This window comes from Phoenix dactylifera, chromosome 11 (genome assembly GCF_009389715.1).
Source record: "Phoenix dactylifera cultivar Barhee BC4 chromosome 11, palm_55x_up_171113_PBpolish2nd_filt_p, whole genome shotgun sequence".
Lineage (NCBI taxonomy): Eukaryota > Viridiplantae > Streptophyta > Magnoliopsida > Arecales > Arecaceae > Phoenix > Phoenix dactylifera.
The window spans coordinates 16,267,860-16,288,801 of record NC_052402.1 but is presented as its reverse complement, the minus strand read 5'-3'; the positions used below and the strand labels follow the sequence as shown (position 1 = coordinate 16,288,801).

The 20,942-nt window shown below is 40.8% G+C and overlaps 1 protein-coding gene and 1 long non-coding RNA gene across 6 annotated transcripts; both read right to left on the bottom strand.

Annotated features, from left to right (window-relative positions):
- Positions 1 to 3,511: 3,511 nt before the first annotated feature.
- LOC103714614 lies at positions 3,512 to 9,550 on the bottom strand. The gene is made up of 2 exons (XM_008801922.4): positions 8,896 to 9,550; positions 3,512 to 4,315 (listed from the first exon to the last, which is right to left on the bottom strand). Exons 1-2 carry the CDS (start codon positions 9,187 to 9,189, stop codon positions 4,157 to 4,159), a joined length of 453 nt encoding a protein of 150 aa, XP_008800144.2. The 5' UTR covers positions 9,190 to 9,550; the 3' UTR covers positions 3,512 to 4,156.
- Positions 9,551 to 12,044: 2,494 nt separating this feature from the next.
- On the bottom strand, positions 12,045 to 17,978 carry LOC103714613. Of its 5 annotated transcripts, none has more exons than XR_005514021.1 (6): positions 17,646 to 17,978; positions 16,966 to 17,375; positions 15,985 to 16,113; positions 15,490 to 15,644; positions 13,752 to 13,904; positions 12,045 to 12,593 (listed from the first exon to the last, which is right to left on the bottom strand). It is a non-coding gene; the product is annotated as an uncharacterized LOC103714613 (long non-coding RNA). The 5 variants fall into 5 exon arrangements; XR_003387076.2 differs by lacking the exon at positions 12,045 to 12,593 and having other exon boundaries at positions 13,435 to 13,904; positions 16,966 to 17,072; positions 17,238 to 17,375; positions 17,646 to 17,977; XR_605251.4 differs by lacking the exon at positions 12,045 to 12,593 and having other exon boundaries at positions 13,435 to 13,904; positions 16,966 to 17,069; positions 17,238 to 17,375; positions 17,646 to 17,976.
- Positions 17,979 to 20,942: the final 2,964 nt, after the last annotated feature.

The following is a 20,942-nucleotide window of genomic DNA, read 5'->3' as shown; positions in this document are numbered from 1 at the left end:
CCCCGGTAATGCTGCTTGAACTAGTATTTTACAGGGTAGTGTTTTTTTCATTGGTGTTATCCTACAACATAGTTAAACATCATAGTGAACAAGATTTCGTATTTATAGCTATAATTTCACAACTTCTGACAAAATAATAGAATTATCTACAGGGTTGGAAGGTGTTGGGGGAAAAATATGTCGTCACGCTTTCACGAACATCCGAGCAGACCCTCCGACTTGGAGGCGCCCGAGTGGCCTCTCTAACCTGGAAACGTCCGACTAGACCCTCCGATCTGGAGGCGTCCGACCCTCTGATCTGGAGGCGACCGACCAGATCCTTCGACCAGGAGACCCGGAGACGCCCGAGTGGCACCTCCGACCTGGAGCCGGTCGAGCAGACGGTCGAGCAGACCTCCTCCGACCTGTAGGCGGTCGAGCAGACCTCCTCTGACCTGGAAGCATCCGAGCAGCTCTACCAACCCAAAGATGCCCGATTTTCGTGCTGTGGTCACATCCCCCCGCAGCGCGACCGAAAAACTATGCCTTGCCTTCGTCAACAATCAATGCGTATGACTCCTGCAGACATCCGGTTTACTCAACAATCAAAGCGCATGGCCCCTGCAGGCACCCAGCCTACTCAACAATTAAGGCGTATGGCTTCTGCTGTCTACGGACACCAAGCCCCTTACGGCAAATCTGCGTGGCTACGAATGATGGCATGACTCCACGATGACTTCAGAATTTCGGCCTAATCTCCTACAGTAACAGCATTGATTCACACGATTGAACATTAATTTCTACTACATGTCCAATCGTACGACAGACCGTTTGCCCCGTCACATCACAGGTAACCCAGCCTCCCTCTATAAAAGGGAGGGGGGGATATTGACTACTTCTCTCGATTGAGACACTTGCCCCCTCTGACTTAAGCTTCGGAGGGCCGGCGCCGGGAACCCCGACCACCGACTTCTTGCAGGTTTTTCGGAGGACGTTGCGCGCCAGCCGGACCGTCGTTCGTCGATTCTCGCCAGAGTTCCCCCCTCCTCAGTCGACGGTCGCCCCCGGGTCCAAATTCCAGCAACAGAAGGCAAATGGGTTCTAGCATAAATTGGTTTAAAGAGAAAGTCAGGTGACTAGAATATTTATAGAAATTATTGTTTTGACAATAAAAATTGAAATAAATTGGTTTATTATACAAGATTAATTTAATTTACTCTTCTAAAGCCTGGTTGCTATAAAGTGAATCATCATAAGGCCAACCGAGCCCGATAATGGACTTGGGTAGAGTCACGATCCTCTCCTCATCATTCATTGAATGGAGCTCAAGTGTGCCGTCATGCATATCGTTAGTTGTGATTCATGAACTAGACCTCTTCAGTTGAGACACGAACAAAGGGTCAGACCTTGCTTGGGTAAGGTTAATAGGTTCGCTCTGGTCTAATTAAGGACTAGGTTTAGGTTGAGGCTTTATAATTGTTACTCTTAGCTTGCATTTTTCCACAAGGATCTCTTATTTTCTTTTGCATAGCTTTGACCTGTTTTTTTTTTTTTTTTTCGGGTCGCGCTAGAGTTAAATGTTTGAAATAACATCTATTGGAGATAATAATAACGGCTTTGGAGGCGATCTCACATATAGAAAGAAATAGGAGGTGTTTTTTTTTCAAGAAAAAGAGCCCTTCTTCTCCTAGTATTGCGCTATGGCATAAAACAACCTCCATCACCTTAGAAGGAAGCTCTACATCTAATCCCATGGCTCAGACTGGCCGCCCACCCTTAGCATGTATAATGGCCACCAGATATCATGATCAGACTGAGTGTGCGGTCCTTCCTCTTAAAACTGTAACCACTACTTGTCCTCCAGATTGATTTTCATCTCCTTGTTAAAAAGAACTTAGCATCCGCAGGGATACGACCTTAGTGAATTGGAGGTTTTCTGGATTCTAAGTGTTGCGGGATTTTTTGGGCTCACGCAACAGCATAGTCCCAACCAAGCCGAGCAAAGAAAGAGACTGCGTCCCTCACGAGGTATTGTCCGCTTTGGACGCTCCGGCCCGCGCGTCCAGCGCTACGGGAGGAGACATTTCCGACCCGCGCGTCCAGTGCTGATGGAGGGATGCCCTTACGGTTTTACCCTTCAAAAGGCGCCTCATGAGGAAAGAGGTTTTCCCTCCTTATAAGGCACGGAGTTTTCCGCTTCCTAGTCGGTATGGGACTAAATTCGGCACCACACTTACAACATAGCCCCCCCAGCAGGAAGGTCCTGGGCCGGCCTGAGCCGACGCAGCTCTCCAGGCCCAGAGAGAGTTTCTATGTGCGGGTGGGCCCCTACCTGGCACGCCATCTGTTGCGGAGTTTTTTGGGCCCACGCAACAATATAGTCCCAACCGAGCCGAGCAGAGAAAGAGATTGCGTCCCTCATGAGGTATTATTCGCTTTGGGCGCTTCGGCCCGCACATCCAGCTCTACGGGGGAAGACATTTCCGGCCCACGCGTCCAACGCTGATGAGGGGATGCCCTCACGATTTTGCCCTTCAAAAGACGCCTCGTGAGGAAAGAGGTTTCCCCTCCTTATAAGGTACAGACCTTTCCGCTGCCTAGTCGGTATGGGACTAAATTTGGCACCACACCCACAACACTAAGTGTTACGGGCCTTCGGAGTAGTAATGCGAAATAGTTGTTAGGTTGCAAAAGAGTTAGCCTCTTACCTTAAAGATGAGACACACAAAGCCCCCTAGTTGGCAATAAAACGATGTAGAAGCATATGTGCACATAAATTTGTAATTGTACTCAAGTGTATCCAAATTTAAGCTTGTTTTGCATATAAGCCCCTCCATTTTTCTGTTACCACATGTACTGTATTACAATAAATGCTCAGTACCGCCTAATTTATAACCCCCCTCGTAGAGGGTTTTTCGCATATTACATAAAAGTCCTGTTTGGTATTAAGGAAGATATTCCAGAACGATCTTATATCGCTTAAAGTAATATGCAACGATTATAGTGTAGCACAAACAAACTGATTCCAGATCAAATCATAAAACTAGGAACTGATAACTAAACTTCTTAGGCATTCGTTTTTAAGAAATAGAAGTACTTTCTCATTAAACCTTAAACTATAAAGTTATCAACTTTGGAACCAAGATAGATAATAGAAGTCATTGTGCATGCTGCCAATGGAAGAAAATGAATTTTTATTTGCATGTCCTCTTAAGACTCTCGAAACAGCATCTCGCAACCTGTCTATCATATGAGTTTAACCCTAATTCAAACAGATACGGAAGCCCCTATTCTAACAAACACTTCATCAATTCCTTATCAGTAAATTGATCCTTTGGTTTTTATGGACTTAAACCTTTCTTGTTACTCATGTACCTCAATGAATACCACAAGTTTTTCATAACATTTAGATTTTTCATTGTGGATCTTGAATACCATAAGGCCTTTTTTTCTTTTTTAATTTCTGCAAAATCTACACTACCCCGGCCGTCCACCTTAAAGATAGAGCTGTCCATCCTTAAAATGAATGATGTAGTGGCTATTCAAGACAGTACAACCCTTTTCATTGCAAAAGGCATACAGCAAACTGTAACTCTAGATAATGAATTTTTACTGGAATGCCATGTAAAAATTCTTGTCCCATGCAAGAAATCTAGATCTGCCACTGGGTTACAAGGAAAGTTGTTTTGACTTCTGAAACGAATATAGCAGCCTATAGTAGATTTGCATGCAGATCCATGAGTTTTGATCCCTGCGACCTGTAAAACCTTGCTTTTGGGTTGAGTCATGCAGAAAAGAGGAACAGCCAGAGGAGAGTCTAGAACTCAATTGATTTCTCCTGAACATTGACACGTAAATCTCGGACGGATCGAAACAGAAGGCCTCACAGTCCTACTGTTTCCAAGCATCCAAGTTGTGCAATAGCAAATACACAGAATGATATGTCCTTCAGAAAGCCACCACACCATCCCTTGAACGAACAGGGGCAGCATACACTACATGAGAGAGGTGGAGAACTTCTTGTATTTTGACATTATCTGCATGCATGAGCAGATAGGAAACATGGGTTACGACCGCACCAGCTGAACTGCCTCAGGTGGAACCAAGCAGGCTGTCCAAATGGGAAATGGACATTGCAGGAAGATGAGAATTTGGACAATGCCATGCTCCGAGATTCCTAACTTAGATTTGATTTAGACCCAGCGATTAGATTATGTTGATGAGAAGGCCAAGAACTACGTTCCGGGGGTAAAGGTGCTGGGGCAGGGTGAGCAATGAAGGTGGGTATATCATGCCCGGGCATCAGCACTGAAACCCCTTTTGCATAGACTGACATCTGCAAGAGAAGCACAGCATTAGTCACAGCGAGCTGAACCATCTGCAACCGTGTCAAGAGGTTAAAACAATTGATGAGTCTGCATAATAATCATTCAACCAGCATACTAACAATCATTACAGCTAAATAGGCTACTTCTTTCACTGCATCTAGAAATTGTCCCATGGTTATAAACTCCTGAGGTTACCCAGAAATGCAAACATAGAACTAGAAATATAATACTTTTTTCAGAAAATCAGATGCCTTCAAATGTCTCCAATGAAAGCTTAGTGGAAAACTGATGATAAGATACTACCAATAAGCTTTTCATCGAGTCAACATTGATACTACCAATAAGCTTTTCATCGAGTCAACATGCATGTAACATAAACAGTTCTCCATTTTGGGGGAAGGTAGGTCCCTTCCTGGAGCAACAGGCTCTAGAGGCTGAGGCTGCACCGTTAAGCATAAGAAATATATGAACCAGGTTGAAGCAGAAATATGCATGAGTGCAGTGTGATCATTTAAGATTTGCAAAACTTAGAACTAAATGTAACTACCTCTCAACAATTGAAAGTGGACCAATATATTATGATCATGCTCTCTCTCCCTCCCTCCCTCACCCCACCTTTTTTCTTTCTTCCTTGATGTGTGTTCTGAATGGTATCAGGGGTCCATTCAAACAATTTTGAAGATCAAATTTTATAGTTCTAATCAAGATTATGTTTATTAAACCAATAATGACTATCTGAAAATTAATGATCAGTTGTTACAAATCTTGCCTATTATGAAACACCAATGCTCTACAGCAAAATTAACACTATCCTGATAGTCAGCCTCTAGACCATCAGTTCAGGGGGGGAAGTTTTGTTTTCTTGTAAAGATAACAAAATTTTCTTCAAATGCCCCAGTTTCTGGAATGGGAAAAATATTCAGACTAAAAAGTGCGACCAGACATGCTTTACGGAGCAAAAGATTTAAGCACCACTTCAGAGAAGTCAAAAGCCTTCAGTTAATTTGCTTAAAGAACAAGAAAATCCTATTCCGAGGAAAACTCAAGGAATAAGAAAATTCTATTCCAAGGGTCAGTTCCATTGATAAAGTACATTAAAAAAAAAAAACACAGACATGGCGATGAGTGGACTTAGAAGCATGGCTAGCATAATGAATGCAGAGTTTTATGTTAAGAGATAGCAAATAACTGGCGAAAGCGGACTAGGGAGGCCATTGTTAGAATCACATCACCATCAATTTCTTGAGAGTTGATCTGTAGGAGTTTTTCTAGATAAACAAAGAAATCTCTTTTTGGCTTTACCTTCTTGTCTTCAAAATGAGAATTTAGTCATGGTAATGAGAGTTCACTAGTCCATCTGGATCTCAATTTTGAAACATCTACTTGCCATACATTATTTGCACATGAAAGGACTCTAATCAATATAGTATCTCTTCTTGTTCAAGATGTGGTATTCATGTTTCATCGCATCAGTCTTTTATGATTTTTGATAATCTTGTCTTATTCCCGCACCTTCTTCTTGGTCTTTCGTACACGACCAGGGTCGCTAAGGGGCATAGATGCAATTACTGTAACCAATTAGCAATGATAAGTAATTCAAGGTCAGTCATCTGAAACTCATGGAGTTATCCTTCCCTTAATCTTTTCGAGTCCCATTCTCAGAAGCAGCCAAACCTTCGTAATTTTATTCTTACCATTTTGTTTGGTCCTTCTTAAATGGATACATCTGTACACTGCATAATGTCAACAATTCCTCAAAAAATGCAACATAAAGATATTAAATCCCTCAATTTCATATGATCACAATTGATAAAACCTTAACCTTTAAGTCTCATCTCATCATGCAACTGGGGGGCTTGGAGCCAACAGTTTTCTTGTTGTGTATATTATCATGAAAAACAATTCTATCTTAAATTATGGGCCAAACCAAGTGAGTTCCCTTCTCTTTCTACTGAAAAATAACCATTTTTAAATAATCAATTAAGGAAGACACATCAAATAATGTTACATTGGTGCAATATGCATCTACTGACTAAGTGAATATGAATCAACCTAGGATGAGGTGTGCTTACAGCAATGAGTTGCCTGCAATGCATGGCATGCCCTATATTATTACTCATCCATTAATCACAAAGTGGAACTCTAGTAAGTCATATTTGTCTAAGTGTGAGGACCCGTACAAAAGTGTGTTTAGTCCCACATCAACTATGCAGTAGATACACCTTAGGTACTTATGCATGGCCAAAAAATTCAAATAGCCTTTTTTGGTTGAGGTCCTAGATTGTTATAAATGGTATCAGAGCAGACTCGGTCCATGACCCATGGGGACTAAGGGGCACTGCAGCACGGGCCTATTTGAGTTCACCATGAGCTGATCATAGTATTGTGATTGAATTTATGGTACTTGTCGTTGAATTTGAATGAATTTGAGCCTTTATCCTAATAAGAATGTTAGGGCTTAATTGGTGGAGTATGCAAGGACCCGTGCGGGTGTATATTTAGTCCCATGTCAGTAATGCACCGGGTAGATCTGGAAAACTTATACAGGGCAAAGAAATCCAAATAATACCTTCCAGCTAGCCTTTTTTGGATGAGATACAGCTAGCCTGCGCATGATTCCTTCTTTCATATTCCATCTCAAGCAATATTTTTCTTTGCCTCCCTAAATTCTCTAATTCGCCTTAATGGTTTGACCTTCTATTCTTCACAGTGTTGCCACAAGAAGTCACCTACATCCTTAAGTCACTATTAATACACATTTAAAGGGTTCCGCACAATACCCACTTTAGGCGCTGCATCAATATCGATCTGGCCACCCAAGAACACTTTAATTCTTGATGTTGCTATGTAACTGCAGGAAACTAGCCAACATGCTTGAGTAACCACACATAAAAGTTCAGCACACATGGATTTTGTTGTGGAATTTGTTTTAGAATGGATCATTCTATGATACATCCTTAATATTCATTGACATAATATATACTCTCATGCTCATATAGATGAGACAGACAATTTTTTCTACCTTAGGCTCCTTTGGGGGTATGGTTCTTCCAAATATTTCATTATTGCATCTTGAGCGCAATTGACTCCAAAAAGGTCTGACAAAAGTTGTCTAGGGTTTGTATTTCTTCTGAGCATTAAACCAACCTTTTTCTTGCAATCCTTCTCATATACCATAATGACTATCTCATAGGTGTCAGTCTTAACCAAAATAGTGAATTAAACACTTTATTTTAATTATTCCTTGGTTACATAATTTGGAAAAACTTTTTCAATGTCAAATCATCCAACTCCTATTCTACATAATTCACGGATCACGTATTACTTCCACATTCATCCTTTTATCATCATATATGCAAACATCTGATATATCAAGAGCATCTTGATTTCACTATGAATCAAGATAATAGGCGCTGATTTGTCTACAAATGGTAGACTTGGCGAGCAATAAACACTGCCTCCATCTGAACTAGGAAACTCTCTTCTATGTATTTCCAAGTTAGCAAATAGCTCAGATGTGATCTTTTGAATTTCCTAGGTTCTAATCATTTGATAGGTAACAGTCAGAACCCATCTGATGTCTAGCAAACTCAAAATATTAAAACTATGTTTGTGGAAGGCATTTGATTAACTTCACTTTTCCTTGGGTTAAATGTTTGACAATGAACAATTGCAGCTTCTATTTCTTTTTTCCAATGTAACATACAAGACTGTGTTTTGTCCATAGATTGTAAAGATGAAAATGTGCAGTGAGCTCTTGTTGCATCTAACAACACTGTACATCATATGAGACCTTGAGAAAGGCATGTTCTGCATGGCATCTCCTAGCAGGTATTCTAGCTACAACTAGCTTTAGTCCAGCTCGTGTTAGTGCTCGTGATTGTACCACGAATTGAAACACCACTGTAATCTAGTTTGACCTACCTTGGTACCTTCAAGTAGAGAGAGGGCCAACGCCAACATTATGGACAGAAAACTCGCCGGATTAGGCGCGATCGAGACCCTACAACGCCCTCTCGCTTTGGACTCTGTCCCAGGTCCTAAGAAGACCGACAAATCCGTCGTTAACTCCTTGTCCCCTCTATTACGCTAGTGCTCGTAGTAAACAACTTTAATTGAACGCCGCATGGGAAGCTGCCCCTTCCAAATTGCGACAAAGCCTTCGTGCTTCTCTTTTTTATTTATTTATTTATTTAACTTCCTCTGGCGTGGTGCGTCTTATTATTAACACTTCCCATACCACTGCTGTTGATAATATTCAGGAAAATAACAAAAACAATAGTGCATGTTCCACTAGAAAATTATATTTTGCATCTTTTTAATCTTAATCTACTCTGGATTCTGGAATACTTAATTCAAGAAGCATAAGAAAAAGAAGAAAAAAGAGCTAAGAAATATAGCTCCGAAAGCATTATTTAAAGTCCAAATAATTAAGAAAGGCATGCATTGCTCGCATAATCCAAGGAAGCAAGCGACGGATGTTCCGCTAAAGCGAAAGGGATTTTTTCTTTATACTGATAAGATATAATAAAATAATAGTAAATAGATGTAGAAAGTGGAGGTGTGGTGTGGGTTAGCTTAAAGCTACCTTGGGCGAAGGGTAACCGAGCTTGCCGGCGAGGCCCCGGCGGCGTTGCGCCTCGAGATCCACGGAGGGAGAGCCCCTCCGCCTCCGGCCATCGTTGGAGGAGAGAAAAGGAGGCCTGGGGCGGAGGAAGCGCTCCAAGATGGCCATGACGACGAACATGGAGATGAGGATGGCGGTTGCCACGAAGCCGAAGGAGACAGCGTTCACCGAGCTATCGAAGTGCCTCCACCTCTCCTCTCCACGCTCCACGTTCAGCGGCGCCATTGCCGGCCCCCCGACGCCGCTCTCCCCCATTCCCACCTCCTTCGACTCGCAATCTCTCTCTCTCTCTCTCTCTGTGTGTGTGTGTGTGTGTATAACCTCCCGGGCCGGGCTCCCTCTACCACGTCTTCGCCATGGCCTCTCTCTCCGCGGCCGTGCGATGCAGGGCGCACCGCGAGGATGGCATTGATGGGTATGGCGGGAGATCGTCAGCCCCTGAGAGCAAATGAAGTGGTGATGATGATGATGGATCGCTCTCTCTCGTTTAGTAGAGAAGAAGATTTAGGAGAGAAAGGAGGCCAAGAGAAACGGGTGATTCGGGGGCGGAGAGGGAGAGGGAGAGGGAGAGGGACCCATGTGGAGTGATGGACTGATGGGAGCTCGTCTTGCTTTTGTTTCGAGAGGCGAGCTCAGGATGATTGATAGAGATGGAGGTGGGCCAAGGCCCGGATCCACCTCCACTCTCAAGCAACCAAGCCCACTTTTTCCATTTTCTACTTTGACACCTTCGGGAAACACCCCTTCTTTTTCCTTTTAATTACTAGATCTGCCACCGACATCGGTTCCCCTATAATGCTCAGCATTCAGCGCAGCTTGGCTTGTTCACATATCCAAAATAACTAGAGAGCCGCCCGACATCTGACTTTAATATAAAAATGATCCAAGTTAATGCAAAGGTGCTCGACAAAAACAATAGAGAGAGACAAAATTGAATGTGTAACCGGCGTGGAAAGGAGGAATTAGTTCACACCTTAAACAGACTGTAATATAAAGAAAAATTAATGGCATGTCATATTAAACCGACTGCAATATTATCTATTCACACCTTGGTACAGCTGTTTGGAACGTTCTTGCGCCCCTCACTTCCTCTAACAAATGCTTTATATGTTGTTCTTTGAATGTTTTCAGAGTTTTAATGCAACCACTACCGCAAAAGTATGGGAATCTCTTACTTTTTTTAAAAAAGAAAAAAATCCTACTTTCTTTGTGCTCCCTCCATCTGCAAAAGAATATGTTTTTCTTTTCTATCTTACAGAACCAAGTACCAACTTGGTATTTTCTTTTCTCCCTTGTCTAAATAATCTCTAATGCGCGGAAGCCAACCTCGCAACAAACCCAGCACCAGACCCATAATACACGTTCAGACATAAAGTAATGTCCCAGACTGGGCATGTGTGTCATTCTTGTAAAGGAGCTGGGTAAATGCGTTCCGTAGCAGCTGGCCCAGGAATCGCTTGGGGGCAAGCATTGTAATTTTGATAGGAACCGCGGGTGCCTTCGTAGTTCGTGTGACTCCTCCCGAGGCTATCCCGGATTTCCACGAAAACGAGAGAAGACGACATTATCGGACTGGGACTCGCTGGAAATAAAAAAAGGGCCCCATATGACATGCCAGGTGGAGTCCACCGATGCGTGAGTTTCGCTGACTTGGCATGCCACGCAGGATTACTGGCCAACACTACGGCGGGCGGCCAGATGTCCCGACGCGTGGACACGAGTCGAGCGTTGGGTGGTCGAGAGCGAGCGAGGCAAGGGTGGGGATGGGTGCTGGGTTGGGAGCACGACCGGTCCGACATATCAGGCCGCCGTGTCCGCGCACCAGGTTGCATGTTCGGCCGCGTGCCTGACGCGTGTCTCATCACCCTACTGGCTTCAGAAGCAGGGAAGGTAGCACGTGCTGGGGGCGAGGGTGAGAGAGATCGGGGGAACGGGATATGGGCATGTCAATACGTGCGGCCGCACGTATCGCCTTCATGGGTGCGTTTTATTTTACCCTGAGATATATAGTCACGCACCTTTACACGCATCTCCAGGCAATCTGGTCCCCACAGTTAGGTGGTGTACGAGAGACGAATTTGTTGGCAATTGCCGTAGCCTCCCATCAATCTTCAGATCTGAAACGTTTCGGGACCGGCCATAGCGATGTCGCAGACCGACGAACAAAAGCTGGCCACTTAGTCGGCGTCGTAGAGCTAATCAAATTTCCAACTCTCTTCCAGCCCGTGACAGCTCAGCCGACGACCGTGTGCAGTTTTCCTACGTGCACGTTGTGCGATTAATCTGCATAACTGAGATACGCAGACATAATTCCCGGATAAGATATACGGATTGTTACCAAAACGGCTAACGCATATGCCCAGTTTGCTCGGCTAAGAACACTGGCAAGAGTGAAGACCTTCAGCAAAATCGGGAATGTAAATTGAGTTCCACAAAGGAAGAAGCCTCTGGTTTACGACATTCGTCTTTCTTTCTGGCTCCTGCTCCAGTACTAGGAGAGGGACCCGAGGTTAGAAAGATAAAGATTGACGAGTTGATGGATCATAGAAGATAGGATCACATGGATGCACCACCCAATGCACTAGTTTTGATATGTTAGTATTTGACTTTAGCATGCATCAATCACTGCATGCCATGGAAGCAGGAGCAAACGCAGCAAAGCTTCTTAAAATGTACCAAGATGACAGTTCCAACTAAAGGGAAAAATGGCATGTTGGGGGTCCTGATCTGTTAAGTTGCAACTTAGCAGCTCTATGGTAAGGTCTTCAAACAGCTTCAGAACACAAGGGAATCATGTTCAAATTTTTTATATTAAGTGTTTTTTGTTTTTCGGGCAAAGTTCTCATAAAGAGACCCAAAGATCACTAGGTGTTTGCAAGAACTAGACATCCAAGAGGAGATACCAATGAAGCTGGATGGGGAGCTGCAGTGATTGAATTGTAAGCTCAGTGTAGTTGAACAAGGTTTTTATTCTTCTTTTCTTTAGGGTATCTGAATTTCCTAGGCAGCAGAGAAACAGATGGAATAATTTGCAAGAACTTTTGATGTTTGGAAGCGTAGTTGTTTCTTGACAGTCAATTCAAAGACCCAGAAAATTATACATCATCTTGTTTTTGGGTGAAGAAAGTTATACATCATCACCATCAAAAAATTTCAATTTTAAGGTCCTTTTTTATTTCTTTTTATCTTCCCAGAGCTTGTTCAAGTCGTGGGGCCAAAAACTATACAAGTCGTTTGGGCACACTATGAATTGGTAGATAAATAGAGCAGAACTATGGACCATTTGCCAAGTTTGGAGATCAACAACAGGAATACGAAGTAGTAGAAGTCCCAAGGCCACAAAACATAGTTCAAGGCCTTCCTTGGTCCTCTAAGTAGGTAGAAAAGGAGAGTTTTGTTGTCGAGGTCTTCAAGTTTAGAGTTCCTGCCAGAATTCTAAGTAGTTTTGTGCTAAAATAACAGAGATGAGCTGAGTAGGGACATTGAAATGAGGAAATAACTGCAGTAAGAAGCATTTTAGAAACCTTTTCTGGAAGATGAATGCAGGACTCAAGAAAGTCATGAAGAAAGGAAGCGAGAAGAGAGTAAGTTCTAGGACGATCCATTGAGCTGTGCCCTCAACTCTGATGATGACTGTTCTGATTTTAAGAATAGAAACTCTGCATTAAGCAAGAGAAAATTTCAACAAGTATCAAAGTTCTACATGTTATACTTTTAGATTCAGTTTGTTTGCTTTAAAGATTTTTGTTTTTTAATATCACCATGACGACCACTCCCACCATCACCACTATTGCTATTATTGTTATTATTATTACTACTATTATTGTTATTGTTGTTGTTTGTTATTATTATTATTATCATTATTATTCTTATTATTTTTGTTCTTATTACCATTATTAGTATTATCATTACCACTATTATTGCTGCTACTGTTAATAATATTACTATTATTACTTGCTATTACTACTACTACTACTACTACTATAATTAAGAAGTAAGAGATTGTGTCTTTGGTCCTATTGTGTTTTACAGACTTAATTTGGCTTCTTGTAATAGAACGCATGTCACAATTTGATGTCGCCAAGCTGTTATATCATCTGAAGCATTAAGTACCAGGTGGAATTGAAAAATAAACCAGCAGAATGCATCCAGATGGATGCAGCTCTTTCTTTTTTTCATTTTTCCTTTTTTTTTTTCTTTTTTGCCGCAGGAGTTGGGGGGCAGAACTGATTTTCTTGTTTCCTTAGCACCATGCAGGAATGACACTTAGCCAATGTCTAGAGACATGTCCATACCAAGGAATTGGCTTTTTTGGATTTCATTGCCCCATATTGGATAAAGGGATTGATGCATTGATTTTTATTCTCATGAAAATGATGCAAATTTGGTCCCTGAGGTATTTCAGTTTCAACTCAGCTTCCAGTGAAAAGCAAAACCACGTATTCCATATTCCAATTATATAGAAACAAGGATAAGTTTTTCTCAACTCTCTCAGGAAAGTTATGCAGCATGTTTTCAAAGAGAAAATCCACAGATAATGCACAAAAGGGGTTAGACACATTTGAAATTATAGTTCCCTTAACCAATAACAGATGGATACCAAGTACAGAAAAATTTTGCAGACATTTTAGTTGGACATCAAAATTCCAAGATTTCCACAAACTAGCAACTGATAAATTGCTGAATATGATGGGAACACAGGGAGCCAGAAAGAGCTATACTGTAGAACAAAAAACCTTTAGCATCTCTATGCTATGGAACTAAAGTTTAGAAAATTACCGAAGCAGACGCTTGAAAAAGAGTGTCATTACACTGACCTTGATTCAACACAGATGACTTTCATCAGTTCAGATTGCTAGGCCTTCAAGTGATGCTGTCTGTATATTGATGATGTGTGGATAAGCAGCCTTTTTGTCAAGCTGCTTCTGAAACCCATATCAGCATCCTAAGCAAACTTGAGAGCAATGAGTCTGCCAATTTAACAATTGCTGTTATTCAGCGCATTTGTATTTTCCAGCGATGCTAAACAGAAAACATCGAAACAAGATGTACTATTACCAATTGTAACATGAAGGGGAAATAAAATCATGGGAGCAGAATTTCTGAATCAAAAAATGGGATATCTTGAGAACAACATCAGGGAAAAAAGGGGAAGCAGAAATAAACCATGATCAAGTAACATGCAGGCAAAGTAGAATATCAAGAATAGCATTTCATAGAAGATAGTAGAGTAGTAAGTTCAAATAGAAAACATAAGTAGAATAAACTTAGACAAAGTGGTACGCATAGTAGAACTGCAGGTGTAAAATTCCCGATCGGAATAATATCATGGGAACCTTTAGTAATACTGGAAGACTTAATATTCAACAGCTAAAAAACAGATAGCCCTATGAACTAACATATGCGGTTTTTCTGCCATGCCTTCCTTCTTTAGAAAGTACCAAACAGGATCTCTTGCTGGCCTTGTTAGAAGCAGTCATCATTTAGGCTGCCATTACACATCTAATGGAGAACTATTTTATAATATTTTCTCTTGGGGCTACTAGAGTATTTGTGCGTCTGTGTGCAAAGTTCATGTATCTGCTTTCAGTAATCAAAACGACTCTTGGCATTTCTTAGGTCCTTCAGGGCCCTTTTTTTACAACAATACCATTTTTTAGATTCACTGCCCAGATTACATCCGGCATAATTATTTCCTCTTTCTCTCTCTTTCCATTACTTATTTGATTTTACATCTGGACATCACATCAATGCATGATGATAGTCTTCCTTAAGCCTTCTAAGAGGAAGTGTGCAAATTTGCAGGTATGAGGCTTGATTGTGTTATTTATTGTAATTCTGATCTTTTGCACCAAGTAAACAGAAAGCACATAAGCATAATCTATGACACGTAGGCGTATCTAGCTTTCCTTTTGCCACTTGATTGCATCTCCTTTTTTTGTTTTAGGTAAAGACCACTAAAAAAGATTAGCAGGTATTAAAACTAATGTGTATCAGAAAAAATAAAAAAGTTATTTTTAATTCTATATGCATAAACTATCTATGACCCAAATAAGTATCCTGCAAAATTAGCCACACCAAGTACTTGGGGTAGACATAACTATATTATATTTCCATTCATTGTAAGCACATTAAAGCTAAACTAAGGGCAATCACATGGGATCGGTGTTAATAAAAACAGTAGTCAGTGGATCCTTACCATGGCCTCCAAAGGAAAATAAAGTTTTTCAATACACCCAAAGAGGGTCCAAGAAGAGAATGATAATTATTCATAATTGATGAGAACTCTTAAAATACTATATGCAAAAATGAGCTTAGCAACATTGTATGTGGAGAGTTTAGAATGGTGCTCTAAGACCAGCACTTAGAATTCTTGAGTGCTCCACAATGCAAATAGTTTTGCAGACAAGATTGCCATGCCATTTTTTGCCGCCACCATACAGTTTCAGAAAGGTATAAATATGTACTGATCGCATCTTAATTTTTTTTCTTTTTTTCTATATGCATACCTCAACAGACGCAGGAAAAAGAAAGAAAGAAATACTATGTCCAAACCTTTGTCATGGCCCTCACTAGTAAGAATGGATACATCCATCTCTTTTGCAGTTTTTGCATGCTGGGAAACATCCAGAAGCTCTCCACAACAAGCTGGCTTTACATCTTTGAGCGCCATCATTGCCATTGTCCTCTCATACTCTTTCAAAACTCGGCTGCAAAGAACCCATTTCACTTTGAGAAATAGTAAACAAATGCACTTCAAGCAACATTGTGCAAACACAACAGATTCTATTATCTCTCAATCCCCACATATTATGTAGTATACAAAGTTTCCATCAACCCATGCCTGTAACCAAACCATAATCAATGAGCCCTGTCACCAGCATTTAGGTTCATATGATTATGTAGTCATAAATATCATGGAGCAAATCTACCACAATAGAGTGAAAAGAAGGGAGCAAAAAAGGTGAAAGGTTTCCTAAATAAGCCTACTGGAGACACTAACAACAGAGTGTATAAATAGGTTGTCATAGTGATATTAGAGAGAATTACATTCACACAAGCCCTTGGTGCAAGCTTCCGAGCACATTCCAGAGCCTCTCATCTTTTTCTGCAGCGAATAATTTCTATCAACCTCTGCTGCTGTAACTGGAACTTGAGTTGGCGATTCATATCCTGTAGCTGCAAAAACAAGCATATCATCAGCGCTTTTTGCAACTTCCCTCGCACAGCCTTACTATGCTGTTAGCATGAATGTGCAATGCTTTGCATAACGCTATTCAAATGCACACTACATGCAAGTACATATCATAAATGTCATCGTGAGACTAACATGACTGATATATGAAGATCAAATTGTAGTAGCGAAATAGGATACTTCAAATCAAGCTATGAAAATGGTCACAAGACAAGAGATAATGTATGAATTTGTCAGTTCTTATTCTTTCAGAAACATGGCATGCTGAACTAAAATCTTCTTATAAAATTTCAGAAAAAGTGTAACGAGGTCACAAAAATTTAAAGCAATATATGTGTCCGTTAATACATAAATGTTAAAACTTCCAACCTACTGTTGAGTCCACTTGGCTTCACTGGAAATCTAATTTTACTTTCTCAATCATATATACATTTTTAGGACAATAGTTATCATCGGACTATCGATCTTCCATTGTCAATTTTATTTCCTTGTTAATTCATGAAGGATCCTCCATTCAAATAGATCCATCTCTTGTGGAATGATTTGCAACACAATCTGGAGAGTATAATATTTTGTCCACAACCATCACGTTCTTGGATCTTTAAGAGTTTAACAAGGCCCTTGGCGAGGTGAAGATCAAATACCTTGTTTTAAAGACTTAAGTAGCAAAGAGGTAACAAGTATAGATATAGCGTGACTTTAACCCATAACCATAGTTCTTTCCTTGGTATATTAGGTCTACTTTTCTGTTCCCTTCTTTACATCTTCTTTTTATTTCGTTTGAATATCGAAAGAACCACATAACCTTTATCATCACTGAAAATGATAAAGAATACCCGTGGCTTCCAATCATTGATTGTCCGGATAGCGTCCTCATTATTACCAGACAACACGGTTTCCTTCAAAGCCTTGCGGTCCTCTACTGTTTTGAGATCCATATCTGCTGTTTGGCAATAAGGAAAAGCAGGGAACAGAGGATATATCAAGACTACTGATACAATGAAATGCATCACTAAAAAGAATTTAAGCATGCGAGTTCAATTCCAGATTCGAGCTGGAACTTCTTCGCGGCCAAAGCAAAACCTTCGGTCAGAAGAAAGTTCATCACCAGCTTATTCATGGTTCTTTGTCAAAATATGTGTATCTTTGAGCTTCTTTTCCCATTCCTCTCTCGATCACTTTCTTCCGCATCGGCTCCTTGGAAATAGAAAAAGATCTTCTTCCGCATCCCAAGGCTTTCCCGTATCTATGTGAATCAAAAGAAACAAAATCTAGGTTAAAGATAAACATCGAGAACACGATATAACCACCAAAAGAATGCCTGAAAACATCAAGAACGATACAAAAGGTTTTCCCACACGGACAAAGACCAAAAGAATCGATTCCAGTCTTCTGCAGAAGAAATACACCAAGAACAACACAGAATAGCCAAGAGAAACATAGCAATCGAAATATTAGAAACCAATACTTGAAAACAGAACGCGAAGCCAAAGATTGCTGCAGTATCGCGAGATACCCGAGATACTTCTTCTTCTCTCTAAATGGCGGGAACGACGAAGGGATGTAAAGGGCGGGGGGCGGGCGGATTGCCATTGCTGCGATTGGATCGAAGTGCCCAAGGACGACGGATCTATCACCAAATTATGCATGATCTGACCCTCATCTACCGAGATAGCCGCAATTTTGGATAGAACGAGCATATCGCTGGACCCGACGGGATTTTTTCTTCAGTTCGCTCCGCCAAATAAGTTTCCATGCTACCTGGATCGAGTATGCGCTGTCGCTCCATCCATGGCATCGTTTGAAACTTTTAATGGCAGGTGCGTGGAGACCTTTTACTCCACCATTGGTCCAGGACAAGTGCCCTCTTTTCACCATTCCTATTCATTATTTGTACGGATGCCTTATAAAGGATGCATAAAACTATGGTGCAATCTAACCTATTGATGATTTACCAGCCCTCATCCACCGATATCTCACATTTCCTATTTGCAGATGGATGTGTCCTAATTGTCCGGGCCACCGTATGGACTGTGATGGTCCTCTCCAGCATTATTAAGGGGTACAACGAGTCCTCAGGATTGAGGGTAAACTTGAGCAAGTAGGGGATCAGATTCAGCTCTAAAGTTAACCTTGTAAGCAGGCACTAGATCAAAGATCTCCTGCAGATCATGTGATCTAGTGATATCTGGAAGTACTTGAGGGTGCTAATTACCAGAATGAGTCCATCTTTTGCTGACTGCAATGGACTAATACAAAAGTTTCTAGACAAATTGGAGGGCTGAAAATAGAAGACATAATCTATGATGGATAGGGTCACTCCAATCAAGTCGGTGTTAGCAGTGCTACCTTCCTGATGACCAACTCCATTATCCTCAAGGATGTCATGCAAAGACTTCGGAATATTATGAGGAATTCTCGGTGGGCCAAATCCGATCATTTCAAAAGAATCCATCTACTCTCATGGGACTGAGCGTGCTAGCCTATTCGATATGGAGGGCTTGAAATCCCCTCCTTGGTTTGCAAAAGAAGAGGCCATGATGACCAAGCGGGCGACTCGACTCATGTTGGACATTACAGCCTCTGCTGCTCGATAATGAGGGCAAAATATGGGTAGTCGTTCAAATCCTCGCCACTAGATTCGGCATCGAATTTTTTTTTCTATTTGGAAGAGGATTTACTCTTATGCTCTGATGGTCTTCTCCAACATTAGATGGTCTATTGGCAATGAAGCATCCATTGATGTTCTTCATAATTCTTGGATCTCTTCTACTCTCCTTACCCACTATATTAGCTTCTTGCGCGGATAATTTGTCAAAGATCTTCTAGTGCTTGGGAGGAGGAGGTGGAACTCTCCACTCATCCATCAACTTTTTAGTGCAGATTTGGGTGATAGAATTTTGTTTATGGTAGTTTCAGGCCTTAATAGGGCGGATAGATTGGAGTGAGGTCCATCCTCCGGCTTGCCTTTAAGGTGGGTGATCTTTATAGTCTATTTTTGCCCATGCCTAATTCTACTTATACTATAGCCTGAGGTTGGATACTCCACATTCATCTAGGGGTTGCTCTCTTCATATGAAAGGTGGCTTGAACCATCTCCCATTTCCGGCCATATCATATCGGCATGCAGTGTAGCTTCCACCTCACTTGGCCTTTTGTCTCGAGGTGCAGGAGTCCAAGCTAGCTTCAAATATGTGCTAGGTGGCCCTACTTACAAACTCCTTGCTATCCCCTCTCTCTCTTTAGGTCAATTCTTCTAGACTGAAGGAGAAAGCTTATAGCAAATGGCACAGGAATGAGATGATCTTTACATGCTACATTGCTTATTACATCTAGCTGGCATGGAATGGCCGTTTCTTTTGGAGAAAACCACGAAGCCATAGGTTGATTTGGTTGAGAGCTTCTATTCAAGCCTCTAAGTTCATCCAGGCCATTGCCATCAAGGGTTCTTCTACAACAAAGGATATCTACAGCTCTCCATCTACAGACTCTACATCGCCTTAGATGATCTCTTTCTCATGGAAGTTATCACCTCCTTGTTTCTTTAAGATCAACTTTGATAGCTGTATACATGATAAAGAGGCTCATTTGGAGCAGCCATTGTTATTAGAGATATGGAGGTACCCGATTATTTGATATGATTGTCTTGATTGCCAAGCTGCATGGAGCATGGAAAGGAGTGGCCTCTAATATAAAGACCTTAAGGCATCTCCTATTGTGATTTAGCGGGACTCAAGCACAATTACTGTTAATGGCTATCACACATGACCCTTGAGATTAATGGTGCTCACCCACTTATCCAGGATTACATGTTGATGTTGGATTCCCTAGATTGGTCTGTGTCTTATATGGCCAATTACATAGGGGTTACCTTGTGGGATCACTAGTCATTTCTTTCTTCTTTTTTTGTGAAAATTTTGTATGTTAATTCTCATAGATGTACTTGTAGTACATCCATCTTACAAACAAAAAGGGAGAATTATGACAATCATCATAAAACAAAAATATTTAAAAGAGAAGGATGGCATTTATTTAAAGTAATCTTCAAATTTATTAGATGTGGTGATAGAAATATTTATGTGGGGATACTAGAAGTTCTACAAATATTTTTTGCATTGTAATTAAAGATTTTATTAAGCATATTAAAAAGATGGTTTTTTAAAATTTAAGGAGGGCATTATAAAAGAGAAAAGGCAAAGCTTGGATATTTTAACTACAAATTAATATTTGTTTGTTATATATTTGAAAAGGGCTATATGCTATAGTTAATGGCCTACTTGTTAGTCTTGTTGGCAGACATTTATTGAAGCTAAAAAAGTTAATTGCAATCAAAGCTTAATCCATTAAACATGCAATTACATCGCGAACTTAGTTTCAATATCATCAATAAGCTTTCTCCAAGAACAAATCTATTTGTACTTCTATTTTCTCCCAATTATTTGTCACAAATGGCAACCAATAAATGCAATGCATATCACAACATACCACTACTACTACAAAGTTTAAAATGTCAATTGTTACTATGCATAATATTAAAATTTTTAAATCCAGTCACGCAACACCAATCTTGTGAAACCTTTCATCTAGAGAGTTTCATCTCATATATCTAATTGCACTTATAAATACACTCTACTTAGAGCTATTGTTGCTTTGAGATAGAGAGAGAGAAAGAGACAATCACATCGATCCAAAATGTTGCTTGTGTTAGTAAGATAATCATGCAAGGAGATCAAAACCATCCTCCATTACCCTACATACATGTTACTCTTCATATTATGCACCCACACAATCAACATTTAAAGCACATGCACCA